The following is an 18,226-nucleotide window of genomic DNA, read 5'->3' as shown; positions in this document are numbered from 1 at the left end:
CAATTTAATTTGTAAAATGTTAAGAATAACTTACACGATTGTTAAATATACATTATTATTTGACAATGCTAGAAAATTCTTAACTTTAAACTTATGTATGTATTTTCCTATCAATACGTTAATAGAAAAAGTATCCAGAGCTGTTATATGAGTGACAAATACCATATTTTTTTAAGGACAAGTCTTTCAAAACTTTTGATATAATTTCATTCAAACTTTAGATGTTAAACATGGATAGCACAGTCATATAACCTGGCAATATTATGTAAACTATATAAAACACATTTCAACAAGAACCACCGTTGGACAGGCGCAATGCTCAACTTTTAACTTTTTAGAAATGGTTTAAACAAATCTTTAAAGCTGAATTTAATTAATTTTATAACAAAAAGAAACAGCTACATTTTGTTAATTAAATTTGGGTATGTGATAAATAGAATATTTAATTCGTGTAATGTTCATCACTGAAATTATTGCACTTGTTGAATAAAATAATATGCTCGCCAGAGTCTCGCATAATAAAATTTTATTCAACTCATGCAATAAATTCAGTATTGAACTTACACTCATTCAATATCCTCTATTTATAAACCACCTATTACATGGTAAGTGTGGTGGTAAAAATTGACAAAGGTCGAACCCCAGCAGTGAACTTGAAGATAGACAAAGAAACCTGTGTCTTGTTCAAAACACATTGTCCATCTATGGTGACTTTAAATTTTTAAATAGAAATTGAAACTTTCATGTATTTGGAAGTTACAGAGCAGACGAAACAATCACCATTTATATTTATATAACATAAATAAAGTTATGATCAATGTTAAAGTTTGTGGACAGCAGCAGAAACGCCAACATGACTGTAATAATACCTCTAATTTTTTTTCAATAAAAAAAAGGTCAGGCTAAAACTTAAAAAAGATCAATTAGGGTAGCCCTGGCATTAATTCCAGTTTGAATACTCTGAGATATTGTAACTACATCATCATTAATCAAAGTGTCATCAATCAATATATCTCCTATTAAAGGAATGTTTCTTTCCAAACAAACATTGTGAAGCTTACAGCAGACACTGACAATTCTGGCAGACTTCTCTGGTGTGAAGGGCAGACAACCTCCTGTTTTGTGTAAACACCTGAAAAAAATTAAGAATCATTATGAATTATAAAAAATGAGTCGCACTGATCTTAATGAATGAGTTTCAGAAGATCACTGATAAATGATCAATTTATAATTCCTTTACGTTCTAAGTTATAATATATTCGTAATATATTGTGGTACAAATTTTGAAGGGTTTCCATTTTTATGGTCCCTATAAAAACAGTAGCATGTATGTACATATGTATAACAGAAACTGTTGGTGCAAACAAATAATAAAACAGCAAATAACCTTTATTTTATTGAAACTGAAAATTACTTTGTAAACTTACAGAAGTCTTTATATGATTTGTATCAAATCATCCGATGGAAAACAACTTTACAGACATGCAGTATTAAAGTTTATTTCTATGTAAAATGGTAAATAATAAACATAGTTGAGTCTTTCAAAATTGGTGTCATCCAATTATGTAACATGTTATAAAACTTAGTATCATACATTCAAGTGCATTGCATGGCAAAATACCTAAATCTTGACTTCAACATTCCAAATGCTCTTTCCACCACCATTCTTGTCTGGCTATGAGCTTTGTTGTACCTCTCCTCCTTAACTGATCCAGGGTTGATCTTAAATTGAAATAATAAATTTCAATAACTGTATAAACTAACACAAATATTTCACAATCAGTCCTTTCTATGACAACAAGCTTTAATATGAAAACCAAATCTCAAATAAAGTATGTTCCTGTTTAATATGATATATAGAAATTTCAAATGCCATGATTATACAAACTGATTAAAATCTTGATAGCCAGCCAAGCACTTGAACATTATTCTATTATTTGTTTGTATTCACCAAATTCTTTCTTGTTTATTGTTGTTGTTTTATGCTATACATTTATGATGGAAAAAATGAAGATTAATATGTTACAAGACATTGTTATTGTTTTTATGATATAAATTTATGATGGAAAAAATGAAGATTAATATGTTACATGATATTGTTATTGTTTTTATGCTATAAATTTATGATGGCAAAAAAATGAAGATTAATATGTTACAAGATGTTGTTATTGTTTTTATGCTATAAATTTATGATGGAAAAAATGAAGATTAATATGTTACATGATATTGTTATTGTTTTTATGCTATAAATTTATGATGGCAAAAAAATGAAGATTAATATGTTACAAGACATTGTTATTGTTTTTATGCTATAAATTTATGATGGAAAAAATGAAGATTAATATGTTTCATGATATTGTTATTGTTTTTATGCTATAAATTTATGATGGCAAAAAAATGAAGATTTATATGTTACAAGATGTTGTTGTTGTTTTTTTGTGTTTGGAATAGCTGTCATTAATAGGGGCAACATGAGGTGAAAACTAATTCAAGTCTGTACTAATAACTAGCAAAGAGAATTTCAAACTATCCACTCCCTCAGTTTTTTCCAGAGCAAAAATAGCTTTGGCGAAATTATCAGTTATAAATGTTGTCAATACCTTTGGAGTCATCAAATGAGGGCGAAGAGGATAACCAGAATCCCCTAATAACCAACCCAGATTGTTATCTTCTAAATGCTGCCTGAGACCGCACATATGAAAGATAGTGGCATCATGTGTGGACCCAGGCCAGCGAGCAACAACATCGGTGAACCTATAAAAAAATGTAATTGTTTTACATTACTTCTATCCAAAATTTAGTTCATAAGATTGGGGCGTCCGTGGCCGAGTGGTTACGGTCCACTTGCCCCTCACCGCTGTGGGTTCGAATCCCAACAGGGACTTTGGATTCTTTCATGTGAGGAAGCTATCCAGCTAGCTTACGGAACGTCGGTGGTTCTACTCAGGTGCCCGTTCGTGCCTGAAAAAAATGCACGGAGAGGCACATGAGGTCTTCTTCCTCCACCAGTAAAGCTGAAACGTCGCCAATTGACCTATATAGTGTTGGTGTGAGGTAAAACCCAAATCAAACAAACAAACAAAAGTTCATAAGATAGTGAAGTGAATAATTCTAATAAAGGCAGATAAAGAGAATATTTTACTAATCAAAAATAATAATTTAAGTATAAGACAGTTTACAGCATTTGAAAAAGTAGATGTTAATACCTATTCTTTCTGATAACCATTCAGTCAAAAGAATTGTAAATGTTTAAATAAATTAAATAATTTTCATTGCAAATACGGAAGAAAAAGAAATCTATTACAAATTGGTTACCTCATGTTATGGTCGACAACAGCTTGGACATTCAGGGCATGGTATCCCTTTCTACAAACAAAGGCAGGTTCCTCTAATCCTGCTGGTGCTATGATTGGGATCAAAGTCCCATCCACAGCACCAACACAATTAGGCAAACCTGCCACCTTGTAAAATCCTCTCTTCACATTTGATATATCTGCTGATGAAGTTGGGAACTTTATGTTTTCCAGTCTTTCATTGATTGAATTCACAACCTGCAAAATTAAGCAATTAATTACATTTAAAGTAAATATACATGCACCTTCAGGTCTTGAAAATTATGTTACTTACATAAGTTATCCAGGTTTTTCTTAGTTCACAAATTAACATGTCAGTCAAAAATGTATATATATGAGTCATTGGCCTCAGTAATATAATAATAAAGTTATTCATAAAATTTCAAAGTAATACCTTTTGTGATTTTAAAATTTTATCTTGCAGATTCAGTTTTCACTTTGAATGTGAAAAAACATTTTGCTATTTGATAGGTTATATATACTGTTGCAAAAACATTGTGCATACCATTTTAAGAAAAAATGTTGTGCCAACATCCAGTATAGATGGACAGCACCCTTCAAAATGATGACTCAAAAATTCAATTAATTCATTTGGTAATTGATAGTAGTTAATCATACAAATAAATCAACATTATCAATAATTATCAGGGCAACTGATTAGACATAATTTGTGCTTACTTGCCATACATGTCTGCTCACTGAACTCCTACTAACTCCATGTAGATCCCCAGTCTCACTGAAAAAATCTCCCTTTGCCAAGTATCTCAAAGTGACCAGAAGCTGAAAATAAACAAATGATGTCACATTCTGTTTAATAGTGAATAGTGAGCAATGTGTAAAGTTTTCTTGTAAGATATATACACTGAACAAAACTTATAAACACATAAGTACTGCATATTATGAGAATTGTGGTAATATGTGTCAGCTGATACAACAAATTATTATATTGTATAAAATTCTACACCAAATGCTGATGCCTTGCATATTTTCATTAAATACAAACGAAATTTATGACAATTGCAGCTAGATGATACAGGGCAGTTCTAAAACTAAAAAAACCCACAAATTTCATTAATATTGTGTAACTGGTTAGGCCATAATCTACAAGATGCAATTGATTTTTAAGCTACCTTCCAATTATTAACTTATAAATGAAATATTATGAAATATTGAAGAAATAAAATGGGTACTTTTTTATTTTCCGTATTTTACTGTAAAAATGTATTTATTTTTCATTGTAGTGAAACTTATTTTTGTTATTTTCAATTGTGCCTGGCTTTGCATCTCTTTTGTGGGAAACAGCACATGTACCTATGGCAGGAGGGTTTTCAAGTTTTTTTTAAACTTATATGGGGCCTATTTGCTGCACATACATAATGAGTTATATAAACAAAAAGATAAAATAAAACCCGATTTTGTGTAACAAAATCTTCAAAATTTATAATTAGGAATAAGTTTCATTGTATTTGCATTTATCTCAAGTTAATGATACAGTGTTCTGTATAATATTTATGAATTTGCACTTATATGTTTCCATTTATATGTTTCGCTTATATGTAGTGGATTTTTTTCACAAAACGGTGAAAGACAAGAATAACATATTTTTTTTCTGGGGGGGTGGTGGGGGGGGGGATTGTACAAGACACTTCACCCCTGACAATTCAACTCGAGCCCCATTTAAATTAACAGACGTAAAGTAAGTTATTTTGTCAGTCAAACTGTCACTGAAATTATAATGTTATAATAAATTTTAGAAAGAAATATATCGTGACCATTTCTATTTGCTATATCTTGTTTGAAGAAAACAATACTTTTATTTCATTACTGTAAGTCTATACATTGTACATTTGTGTACATACATGTATTGATAATATAATAAAAATATTTTAAAACAATCACCATTGTTTACATCTCATCTTCAAACCATTGTTTACATCCCATCTTCATTTGAAAAGCACAAAACAAGTTTGGGTGGAAGGGGTGTAGTATCTCAACCAGATAATGAAATATTTCATAAAATAAGTGGTAGGCTAAAGTGTCTGCGAAAAATAACTTAAGATGAAGTGTCTAAGGGTCGGGGGTACTGTCAATCCAAATTGTACACATAATTAAATTTATAAAAAATTATAAAGGGAGGTCGAGAATCACGAGGTAAATATACTATAAAGGGTAAATATACTATAAAGGGAGTGGGAGTTTGTAAATATTAAGATAAAAGGATATTTTTCACAAGACGACTTGTCAATTGTGACACAAACACTGTAGCAGTAGTGGAGTCAAGGGTGGTAATAAAATGTGAGTTGGATAGCTACAGACCCATGGACAACGGAGTTTAACTTGTTTAGAAAAAAAGTGTATTTATCGAGCGTGTAATGAATCGTGCATCAACAAATTAGTGCTGTACTACAGGCACTAGTAACTATCCGAAATGTTGACAGTTCCATCGGATTATTCTATTAAATTATTAATGAATAAACGCTGACAGCAATATTATCATTATAAAATATGTGATAGAAAAACATATCTTATCAACTTCCCTATATAATCCTTCAAGTTTGGCTTGCTTATTTGCCGCTAGACTAAATGAATTTGTAGCGTCCTTGAACTTTGGTTGTTGTTGTCAACTATGTAAACAAATTATACAAGGGAAACAACTATAGGAAAATCACCGAAAATATCAACCTAGATTTGTCGCCCTACAGTATTGAAGAGCTAATATCATGCAATTGTTCGAAATATTTATTGGCATACAGTACCTTTGTCAAAGGCGGCACAGGAAAACTTCTATTTGAAGATGAGCTTATATCATCTTTAATGAGATTATGCAAATCAAAAATTGCTTCCCGCGAGAGGCGGTACCGTTCAACCACTTCCCTGTCCCTCAAATTGTCGAGGACGTCTGTCCGTTCACGGAAAATTCGTGGCAGAGGTCGACGTCTCTGAGTGTCCCTTCAATAATAGCAAAGTTACAGTCAGTTACCGCCAAAACAATGAAAATTTCAATAATTTGACCTTCAAAGACAATGTCATTAATGAGTGAAGGTCAAGGTCTTTCAGTATATTTTTAACAGTAATCTTTGAAGATTATTATGTTCAAGTTTCAAGACAATCCATTCAAAAATAACAAAGTTACAGCCAATAAAAGCCAAAAAAATGAAAATTTCAATAATTTGACCATCAAAGTCAAGGTCATTTATGAGTGAAGGTCAAGGTCTGGCTTGTTATTTTTAAGGAATATCCTTAAAGATTATCATGTTCAAGTTTGAAGACAATCCATTCAAAAATAACAAAGTTACAGCCAATAACAGCATGAACAAGCAAAAATTGGACTTTTAACCTTAAAGGTCAAGGTCATTTATGGATGAAGGTCAAGGTTAGTGTGGTCTACTGAAAGGTCTTGTCCCAAGGGTTGTTGTGGCCTAGTATGAAGACAATACACCAAGAAATAAAAAAGTTATGATCCAGGTACAAGTTTGCGGACGGCAACGGCAATGGCAACGGCAACGGGAGCGCCGACCTGACTATAACAATACCTCTACTTTTTTTTCAAAAAAAAAAGTCGAGCTAAAAACGTACAAGGAAACGGGTTACGCCCATGGGAGGAAACTCTACATGAGATGTAAATTAAATAGATTTTATGGCTTTTGTTACATGCTACATGATGACCAAAAGGAAACTGTATGACAAAGAACAGAATTCCATTTGAATATCAAAATGTTTCATACGTTTAAGATTCATGAAGAATCAATACGTTAATTGAGTTTATAGTGTTAATTTCAATTACACCCCATATATTGGCTTCTTTGTAACAAGCATGGCTGCCGTGTCTTGTTTTATTGACATACTGGTTTTTTCCAATATCTTTACCTTGCCTTTCAATAGTCGTAGTTTCCTTGCTGATTATTTAAAGATTAATTTCAATTCAATACTTCAAAAATTTTGAAACCCAATGTCCGGTAAATTGAGCTGTCTACACGATTTTTTCTCTCTTATAATGCCCTACTTTAAAGACACATTTCTACGGTCAAATGTTTAATTTCATGATTGTTAAAGTAATGTTTACTTGTATTAAGAACCCAAAATTATTTGGGTAAAATTCCATTCTTTTTTATTATTTTAAATAAAAGTTACAGCAATAAAACATCATATTTTGTCCGGTAATATGTAGGATCCCAGTAACGATTAAACGCCGTGAATATCATAATAAAAGTTCTTTCCGATCTTAATGTTCAGTCGCCGTAAATTGAAAGTATATTTTATGTAACTGAATATAGGGCCTCAATTGGAGGTAATGTTATATTTGGATTGCTTAGGTTATCGTTTCTATCGTTTCGAACCATCGTAAAATTCGTTCGAGAAACACGAAAACTTTATCATGGGAACAAAACGCCGCTTTATCCAGATTTTCCTTAACGACAGATTTTAATACTTCACAACAGCAGGTGTCAAGTGCGGTCTGGCAGATATAAAATAGATAAATACAGAATCCCTAAAGAAAGCCCAACACGGCAAAATTGAAAATGTTGCAGGCTCGGTTTGATTGAGTCTGTTCATGGACGGTACTGGAAAGTGCAAGTTACCGTCCACGCCCCCTATACCGGCTTAAGCAGAATTCAACATTTAAACATGAAATAGTAAAATTTTGTATTTACAAACATCCGCAGATGTGTTCATACGGCGGTTATCATGGAACCTTCAATGTGACACTTCCGTGTCATTCCATGAAAAGCGGCGTATGGTCCCCAAGTAATAAAAAGCGTGTGCCCTAAACGAGAAAACAATGGGCGTAAACCAAATAAAATGGAATTTTAAAAGGGGATCAGAGGTTATGAAGCCTGCATATCACAGACAAGACGTCAAAAGACAAATTTAAAAAGCAGGCAACATATCCTAAGGGTGATTCAACATTATTGAAGTAGGAATATTGGAACCACCCAACTAGAAAATGCCGAAAAGTTGAAACTAAAAATACCACAAGCACAACAATAATGTCGTGCTGAACGATCTTCAAGGATCGAAAATATAACATCATTGATTAAATGTACGGGGAGACTTTACAGCCGCCACACGGCACAAATAACACGGATGTGATCATAACATAGATAAATACAGAATCCCTAAAGAAAATAGATAAATGCAGAATCCCTAAAGAAAGCCCAACACGGCAAAATTGAAAATGTTGCAGGCTCGGTTTGATTGAGCCTGTTCATGGGCGGTACTGAAAAGTGCAAGTTACCGTCCACGCCCCCTAGCACCGGCTTAAGCAGAATTCAACATTTAAACATGAAATAGTAAAATTTTGAATTTAGAAACATCCGCAGATGTGTTCATACGGCGGTTATCATGGAACCTTCAAGCCCAACACGGTAAAATTGAAAATGTTGCAGGCTCGGTTTGATTGAGCCTTTTTATGGACGGTACTGGAAAGTGCAAGTTACCGTCCACGCCCCCTAATAAAAGTTGCTAAGTACTTCACTTCAGTTTTGTTATATTTTTCTGGTCCTTCGGGATATTTGATGCCAGCACTATTTAGTGTTGAGAATTGAGTACTGCTCAAGCCGGTGCCAGGACGTTGCACTCATTATCCCTCATGCACTGACTCAATCAAACAGAGTCTGAAATTTTCATGTAATATTGTTGTGATGAATGCTTCTTGGGCAGAATTTTAATAATCTTTTATAAATAAGATTTTTTGCGTGGTTTGTCAATTGTATGTCTTATGTGCCATGACAGCTTCTTCAACAAATAATTCCATCCTAAATGTATTCTGTATTATTTGATGATTGGCCAAATAAGGCTTACGAATACATATGCGGGTGTTTCTAAATTGAAAAATTTACCATTTCATGTTTTAATATAGAGAAAATAAGAATCCGATGGGAAAACCCAAAACGGCGAAATTGAAAATGTTTAATTGAGCCTGTTCATGGACGATATTGTCAAGTGCAAACTACCGGACTTGGTACAATTTGGACCTTTAAACATCAGCAATGTGTTAATATGGCGGTTACAAGGAACCTACAATGTGACACGTAAAATTCCATGAAAAGCGGCATATGGTCCCAAATTAAAAAATGTGTGTTAAAAATGTTGAATTTTACTTAAAAAAGAGAATTACAGAATACGTAGAGCGCATGGACTATAGTTTGCACTTGACAGTACCGTCCATAAAAAGGCTTAAACCGAGCCAGCAACATTTTTAATTTTGCCGTGTTTGGCTTTCTGTAAGGATTCTTATTTTCCCTATTAAATTGAGTACCGCTCAGCCCGATAAGGAGTCGTGAGGGATGTTGCATTTTTGTGCCCCCACTTTATTGGCGGGCATTTAGATTTACCCTTGTCCGTCCGTTCACTTTTGTGTCGCACGTAACTCAAAAAGTATTTTACCTAGAGTCATGAAACTTTACAGGAATGTTGATCAGCATGTGTAGTTGTGCACCTGGGTATTTTCGTCTGGATATTGTTAGTATTTTTAGAGTTAATGCCCTTGACTTAGAAAAGTTTTGCAATTTTCAATTTGTGTCGCATGTAACTCAAAACGTATTTGACATAGAGTCATTAAACCTTACGGGAAGGTTGCTCAGCATATTTAGTTTTGCACTTGGGGTTTTGCTTGTGGATTTATCCAGTATTTGTAGAGTTATTACCCTTGACTTAGTAAAAATCGTTTCATTATGTTGTACTTATGCACCTTGGGGTTTGTTCGTGGATTTATTCAGTATTTGTAAAGTTCTTGCCCTTTAATTAGTAAAAGATTTTAGTTTTCAAAAAATATTTGCTCTAGAGTCACAAGATTGACAGAACAGTGTCCTATGGACACATTTCTAGTTTATTATCCCTCGTGAACACATTCAACCAAACCGAGTCTGCAATGTTCGTGTACTTTGCCTTATTTAAATCACCAGATATTTTTACGCACCAGGTAGACAAGTACCACTAATATGAAATATTTTTTCGCCAAGTTACCTATTTTATTTTGGAAACAATGACCTTTTCGGAAAGCAACAATGATTTTAATTGTTTTTTTTTGTTTCGTTTTTTTTTTCAAATTTGATTTCAAGATTTTGAGGCTATTTGTTCCTTATTAAGATTGCCAGCAATTTGTTATCAATTGATTGGTTTTACGGCGCACCAACACAATCAAGCTCATATTGCACCGATATAGGCTGAATGCCGCCTTTCCTTGTTGATCTTGTTTGTCAGGTTTTACCTAGGATGTCAAACCTGAAGGGACACCAGGCTCTATGTTCACTTATAAAAGATCAGGATCATGTGGTCCTGATTTTGTTTTCATTGTTTTATATGACTTAGATTAATCGTGTTTTGCTAAATTTTTAAAATGTAACACAAATTGTTGATTTGCCAAAAAACAAAACAAACACAAAATTATTCGGATTTGTATCAATTGTATAATGACCGTATCTTGGATAAGTAACAATTAAATCACAATTAAATCATTCTCAAATTTCAGAAACTTGCTATTGCAAGTCAAGTTTTATAAAAAATTAATATATTCAATATATGAGGATAAACAATGAAGAGTATTAAGAGTTTTCAAATTTGATCCTGATCCTTAAATCTTTACAAAATCTGTAATCACGGAGCCTGGGGTTAAAACTACCTCATAAGCTTAAGGTAAGAGGCGCATAGCATTAAATTTATGAAATTTTATCCCAGAAAACCTGTGGGCAATTCTTTTGGCAAGGTCACTTATTTTGATGTCCATTCGAGAAAAGCAGAATCTCTACAAAAAGCCCAATACGGTAAAATTTAAAACGTGCAGATTCGGTTTGATAAGCTTGTCAAATGTCTTTTTGAACTATCTGGAGATAACATGAGATCTCACTTTCTTAGAAGTGTGTGGATGGTGGAATTTTTTCATGTTTTACCGTTCCTATTTTCCTCACATTTTTCATGAAATCTACCTTACTCGCTTGCTTGTTCGTCTTCTATGGACTTGAGCATAACTTAATAATAAAAATATCATGTGTTTTGTGGATGGTAATTTGCACTCTACAGTACAGTCCATGAACAGGCTCAATCAAACCGAGCCTGCAACATTTTCAATTTTGTCGTTTTGGGCTTTCTTTAGGGATTCTTGTTTTGCCTATTTTGGATTTCTTAAAGATCTATTTAATAATCATTTTTTTTTAAGAAAAAAAGTAATGTAGTTTTATATACAATTATTTAAAGTGACATTATGCTTATTTTCGCATTGTCAAATAGAGCTGAATTTACTATATATTTTAAAGGTTGACTTTTATAATGGCGAATGACCAAAAGTTGATCATGGAAAATGTTTAGGAAACAATATCAAGCTGCCTGGAAATATCAAAAGACTGCCCGAATCTCTTTTTAATTCAGAACGTTTCATGTGAATTCTTGTGGCTATTTACAGGCAACGTGAATATATATGAGTCATGCGAAATAAATTATAAAATTTTGAATTTTTTTTAAATTTTATAACATTTTTACCTTAATCTGATCACTTATAAAATACCCTTAGATGGGTATAATGTCACTTTAAGAAAGATTGTATGCATATTATATACCTTTTTAATAGCACGTTGTTAAATGCATTCCATTTGTTGCGACTTAGATTTTAAATCTTGGATGGTCTCCTCGCTTTTAAAGGGGGAACATCCTTGTGGAAAGAGTTGAATCTCCCCTTGAATCCTGTGTTCTCTTCTTTCCTCTGCACTTGTCTACTTCTATATGTTTTGCTGGATTTTTGTCTGTTTCCTTCTCACTAGACCACCTCCATGGTCGAGGGGTAAGAGTCGATGACTTCTAATCCAGTTACCTCTTTGGCTTGGGTTCCATCCCCGGGAGATGCTTTGGTAGTTTAGCACGGAGGAAGGTAGTATAGTACTGATGAAATTCTCCAGAAACGATGGTTAGGAAACTACCCGCCTACATGACTGAAATACTGTTGGGAAAAGGCGTAAAACGAAACAAACAAACAATCCATCTCATCATTCCCGTTCTCCGTCTTGTCATCATCCTTGTACTTATTTTTCTTTCTCTTCTTGGTATTTCTCTGTATTTTCTGTTTCGTTCTCAGTTGTATTCTCTGTACTTTTTGTTTCTGAAAAAGGCTGAACACATCTTAATATTGTCAATCTTCCTACAAAAGACATAATGGCGGCCTGCCACCACCTGTTACTAGATAAACGTTACCATAGTCGACCAAATGTTGAAATTCACATCGTGGAATTTCCATTACCTTAAGATATAATTATCATTATTAATCCCCAGACACACTAAGGCCCTCCCTCGCCTGTCAAACTCAGCACATCGTGCTCAATACTGGACTCGTCGATAACCAAAGGTGGATCTTCCGAGTCATTGTCAAGCACGGAGAACGGATTTGGCATCTCAAAACTAGGCAGGGCATGAGTCGGCCTTCCCGTCTTTAAATGTTGAAAATCCTTCTTAAATGAGTCGGAATCCTCATCAGCCTTGTCCTTGCATCTCTTTGTTCCTCTGTGGATATCGCCTGATATCAAAGCTCAAACTTACCACCTGGAGAAATAATACCTTTAATGTTCGGTTTATTTTGTTATTTTAGCACAAGGTTCCAAACAAAACATATGGAAGAGGAGAAAGATAAAAACCTTGACGGACATAACGCGAAAGGGAGAAGGGATAAGATATATGATGATAAATAAGTACACTAGATTGTATATCTTTATATAAAACTTAAATCAAAATAATAAAATTAATGTTAAACTCAAAAGAATAGTATTAAATAAATATTCCCACGAAACCCTATCGAGAGTTTTTCCAGATCTTAATTGATAGAACACGCTTTTAAGTGTTTTTTGTTCAACATAATCAAATATTTCTTAGAGAATGTATATTGTATAATGTGGGATTGATCCACCTTTTATAGAACAGGTCTGGGACATACCAATAATATTAGGTAAAACATTGGATAACCTTTTTGTTAATATTGTAGATAAAACTTTACGATCGATATTTCAGAGAGATATAGGACGATAATTGTACATTACTTTTGAATTATTTTTATCCTTACAGATCAATGTAATATAGGACAACTTTTGGGAAGTAGACATTTCACTTCATTTGTAACAAATTTCAAAAACTTTTAATAGAAAATCGCCAAATATTTGAAAAAAATAATGTAAAATAAAGAAGAAAGACCATCACATCAAGGAGACTTTGTATAATCCATTTCTTTAATGAATTTAAAATTCCAGATTGATTGATTGGACTACTAAGAAGTAATTTATCTGTACAGTTGTACTAACTTGTGGTAGATTATTTAGAAAGTGAGATAAAAGGTCTGAATTAACAGGTTCTTCTGTATATAATTTTTTTATAAAATTTACGAAAACATTCTTAAATATCCAAAGATGAACTTTGAATTTCATCATTATCATTTATTTCAAAAATAGTTTTACGGTATGAAAACAATTTTGTTAAAAAAAACAATAAGACGGGAGTCAGACTCATATCAAAGAAAATATCCGTAAGGCATGTATAGAACATGTTAATTATTGCTCTGTATTTATATTTACAATATTGGTGAGAGAAAATACAATTTTGTTCCAATAAGAAAAAGGTTTATGCTATAACGAAACGATTTCTATTTGTGATAACGGTAAATTATGAAAAATACCAATTTATAGATTGGAATGTTTCGAAAAAAGGACGAATTATAGACAAGTACATGATAAAGAAGAAAAGTTTTATAGTAATGTTTTATAAAAATTATTGAAGAAGGTCTCCTGCCTTTAGTGGGGGAAAATTCTTATGAAAGGAGTCTTGCAGATCACCGTCAGTTGAATCTTGAGTTCTTTGCGTCCCTCTGGTATTTAACTGTTGCTATTATTTTTGTCCATCCACCATAATACTATCATCTCCCGAGTTGTTGTCTTCATCGTCCTCAACATCATCGTTCTCAAACTCATCTCTGTCTTGCCATCATCGCTCGTTAGTTACATATTTTTTTCTCTTCTTGGTTTGTCTTTGTTTCTTTCTCAGCTGTATTTCACGTAACTTTATCGGACACATGTTTTTAATGTGGCCAATCTTCCTACATAAAAGGCATTATGATGGCCTGCCACCACCTGTTACAAGGCAAGCATTTCCGAAGTCGAACCCCACTTAATGCGGAAATTCACGACGTTGAATTTCTGTTACCTAAGCAGAGACGGAGAACATACCATTTTTAATCTTTTTATTATTTTTGACATAATGACTAAAATCATGTTTTACATCTACAACATGTCCATAATCCTACACAATTGATTTAAGACTTTCGAAAGATAAATATGCTTGGAGCCAGTACACCCTGAAGTAAAGAAGCTGCTCATTTAAAGCAACACTTCAACGTTTTGTTGCCGACTACGTAAGAAGTACAACTCCTTACCTAATCAACATATTCTATGTCATTCATAATGATCAGAACCCCGTCTCTGTTATCTTTCCCCTTCTGCAAGTCTACGACTCTCAAAGGTGGTATTTCCAGCCTCTCGAGAAGATTGCATACGTCGGAAATAGATGTAAATCTGCTGCTGTACACCTTTATTGCATTCTCGCCATCATCTGGATTATATCAAAGAAGTTCGTCTTTAATGACGATTTCTTCACAACCACAGGCATTCTGAAAAAATATACTTATCTAATGGGTAAAAATTATATATACAAAATACCTTTCGCGGTAGCTTGTGTAATCGGTAAGTTTGCCTCAACTCCGAAAATGAAACATTTTATTCCACTAAATTATTAAAACAGTTATCCGGTTAGCAGGTAAGATATACTCCGCCTCTGTGTGCACTTCTTACACCACGAGCAAAGCGCCGTAAAAAGAATCCCCAGTCATAGGCTTTTTGTACTCTTTAAACTAATATATGACCGCTACAATAACGGTGATCTCCCGCTCCTTTTTTAACTGAATTCGAGCTACTATCCGACGTAAGGGGACGGGGCGTCCGTGGCCGAGTGGTTATGGTCGTTTATTTCAAACCACTTGCCCCTCACCGCTGTGGGTTCGAATCCCGACAGGGACTTTTAATTCCTTCATGTGAATAAGCTATCCAGCTAACTTACGGAACGTCGGTGGTTCTACTCAGGTGCCCTGTTCGTGCCTTAAATAATACACGGAAGGGCACCGGAGGTCTACCTCGATCAGTAAAGATATAACGTCGCGATATGACCTAAACTGTGTCGATGTTACTTAAAACCCAAACAAAAAAAATCCGACGTACGAAAACATAGACAGTACGCTGAACTGACCTTTTCTTAGCTTGTTGTGATTCAAATCTAAAAGATGCTCTTTGAAACAAAATTAAATAGCGTTCTGGAATAATATCTGCCGTAATATAATAAATAAGTTTTGAAAAAGCTAAAGAATTTAGAATTGTACTTTTACCTTTAAATGAAAAACAATTTGATGATACAAGATTTAATACTCTAGAAAACGATCATGCCAAATTTTATCTTAATCTATATTATACCAAACAAATACCCTAATAATTTACAATTTTGAACCCAAGATATGCCAAAAGGATGATCAGACCTATTTTTCCAATTACCTAAATATAAACCATTTGATTTCCTATAATTAATTTTTGACCCTGAAACTTGCTGAAATAAATTAACTTCACGAAAAAATTCCGTAATTTACAAATTATCTTTAAGTATAGTTGTATTATCGTCTGCATACAATGACATCTTGACCTCGAACTTATCCTCTGGAACTAATATACCTTTAATATTTGGATTGTCTTGATTTTTTTAGCAAAAGGTTCAAAACATAGGACATAAAGAAGAAGGGAAAGGGAACAACCTTGACGAACAGAACGTGAAAGATAGAAGGGATCAGATATGTGATGATTGATGATGACACTTGATTGAATGTCTTTATATAAAACTTTAATCCAATTTACAAAAGTAATGCTAAAACCAAAAGACTGTAAAGTATTAAAAAAATATTCCCAAGAAACCCTATCGAAAGCTTTGTCCTGATCAAGATTGATATTACATGCTTTTAAATTTTTTGTTCTACTAAATAAAAAATATTTCTTTATAAATGAACATTATCAAAAATCGATCTACTTTTAATTGAACAAGTTTGAGATATACCTATTATATTTGACAAAACATTGGATAATCTATTTGTTAAAATCTTAGATAGAACTTTTCGATCAATATGTAGAAGAGAAATGGGGCGATAATTTTTCATTAATTCAGAATGACTTTTGTCTTTGCATATAAGAGTTATATAGGATAATTTTTGGGACTTCGACATTTCACCTTCATCATAACAAAGTTGAAAAATTTTGAGTAAAATATCACCAAATAAATGAAAAAACTTTATGTAAAATAACGAAGACAGGCCATCAGATCCTGGAGATTTTGTATAATCCATTTCTTTTAAAGTATTTAAAATTTCTGATTTTTCTATAGGTTTGCTAAGTTGAGAATTATCTAAAGTATTGACTTGTGGCAAATTGTTTAAAAAATGAGAAGATAAGTCAGAATTAACTGGTTCTTCAGTATATAAATTTTTATAAAAATTCTTAAAACTTTCTAAAATTTCTAAAGATGTACTTTTAATATTATTATCATCATTAATTTTCAAAATTGTTTTCTCTGTACCTTTTGATTGTTCAAAATTACAAAAGGATTTAGAAGGATTTTCATTGCTATCAATTAACTGTGTTTTGCTTCTAAAAATGTGACCTTTTGAATATCTATTTTCTAAAAGTTAAAGTTTAGATAAAATCTCTTCTTTTTCGAGTAAATCAGTTGCGTTTTTATATTGAGATCTAAGTTTATTTATTTCTGAAAAAGTTTCTTTATTTTTACTTTTACTATAGTCTATACAAAACTCTTTAATTAATAATTTCATTTTATCCCACCACTCTAAAGTATAACATTCAGTTCTTGAAATATTTTGCCAATAAAATGCGAAATTCTCTATAAAAGTTTCATCATCTAAAATACTGTTATTTAATTTCCAATATGATTTGCCAAAAGTTATTGTTCCATTTAATTTAAGTTTAAGAAATACAAAATTATGATCAGAAAAATAACTAGGTAAAATGTCACACTTTAATATTAAGTCTTTAAAATGACGAGGTATATAAATTCGATCGAGTCTACAACCTATTAGATTATTATGCCCCCATTTCGAAGAAAAGGGGGTATATTGCTTTGCACTTGTCGGTCCGTCGGTCCGTCGGTCCGTAGACCAAATGGTTTCCGAGTGATAACTAAAGAACCCTTAGGCCTAGGAACTTCAAACTTGGTATGGTGATTGGTCATGACCAGTAGATGACCCCTATTGATTTTGGGGTCAAGGGGTCAAAGGTCAAGGTCACATTGACCTTGTAAGCAAAAACGGTTTCCGATCAATAACTAAAGAACCTTAAGGCCTAGGAACTTCAAACTTGGTATGGTGATTGGTCATGATCAGTAGATGACCCCTATTGATTTTGGGGTCAAGGGGTCAAAGGTCAAGGTCACATTGACCTTGTAAGCAAAAACGGTTTCCGATCAATAACTAAAGAACCTTAAGGCCTAGGAACTTCAAACTTGGTATGGTGATTGGTCATGATCAGTAGATGCCCCCTATTGATTTTGGGGTCAAGGGGTCAAAGGTCAAGGTCACATTGACCTTGTAAGCAAAAACGGTTTCCGATCAATAACTAAAGAACTTGAAGGCCTAGGAACTTCAAACTTGGTATGGTGATTGGTCATGATCAGTACATGACCCCTATTGATTTTGGGGTCAAGGGGTCAAAGGTCAAGGTCACATTGACCTTGTAAGCAAAAACGGTTTCCGATCAATAACTAAAGAACCGTAAGGCCTAGGAACTTCAAACTTGGTATGGTGATTG

The 18,226-nt window shown here is 33.1% G+C and overlaps 1 protein-coding gene across 2 annotated transcripts; it reads right to left on the bottom strand.

The window, feature by feature from the left end:
- Nucleotides 1–776: 776 nt before the first annotated feature.
- On the bottom strand, nt 777–6,018 carry LOC132757699 (putative nuclease HARBI1). Of its 2 annotated transcripts, XM_060749057.1 has the most exons (6): nt 5,253–6,014; nt 4,032–4,133; nt 3,316–3,551; nt 2,601–2,754; nt 1,622–1,722; nt 777–1,132 (listed from the first exon to the last, which is right to left on the bottom strand). In XM_060749057.1, exons 1-6 carry the CDS (start codon nt 5,253–5,255, stop codon nt 910–912), a joined length of 819 nt encoding a protein of 272 aa, XP_060605040.1. In that variant the 5' UTR covers nt 5,256–6,014; the 3' UTR covers nt 777–909. The 2 variants fall into 2 exon arrangements, with proteins under 2 accessions (XP_060605040.1, XP_060605041.1); XM_060749058.1 differs by having other exon boundaries at nt 4,036–6,018.
- Nucleotides 6,019–18,226: the final 12,208 nt, after the last annotated feature.

This window comes from Ruditapes philippinarum, unplaced genomic scaffold, assembly GCF_026571515.1.
Source record: "Ruditapes philippinarum isolate M1 unplaced genomic scaffold, ASM2657151v2 ctg867_1_1_1_1, whole genome shotgun sequence".
Taxonomy (NCBI): domain Eukaryota; kingdom Metazoa; phylum Mollusca; class Bivalvia; order Venerida; family Veneridae; genus Ruditapes; species Ruditapes philippinarum.
The sequence above is the reverse complement of the archived record's forward strand: the minus strand, read 5'-3'. Positions and strand labels throughout refer to the sequence as shown.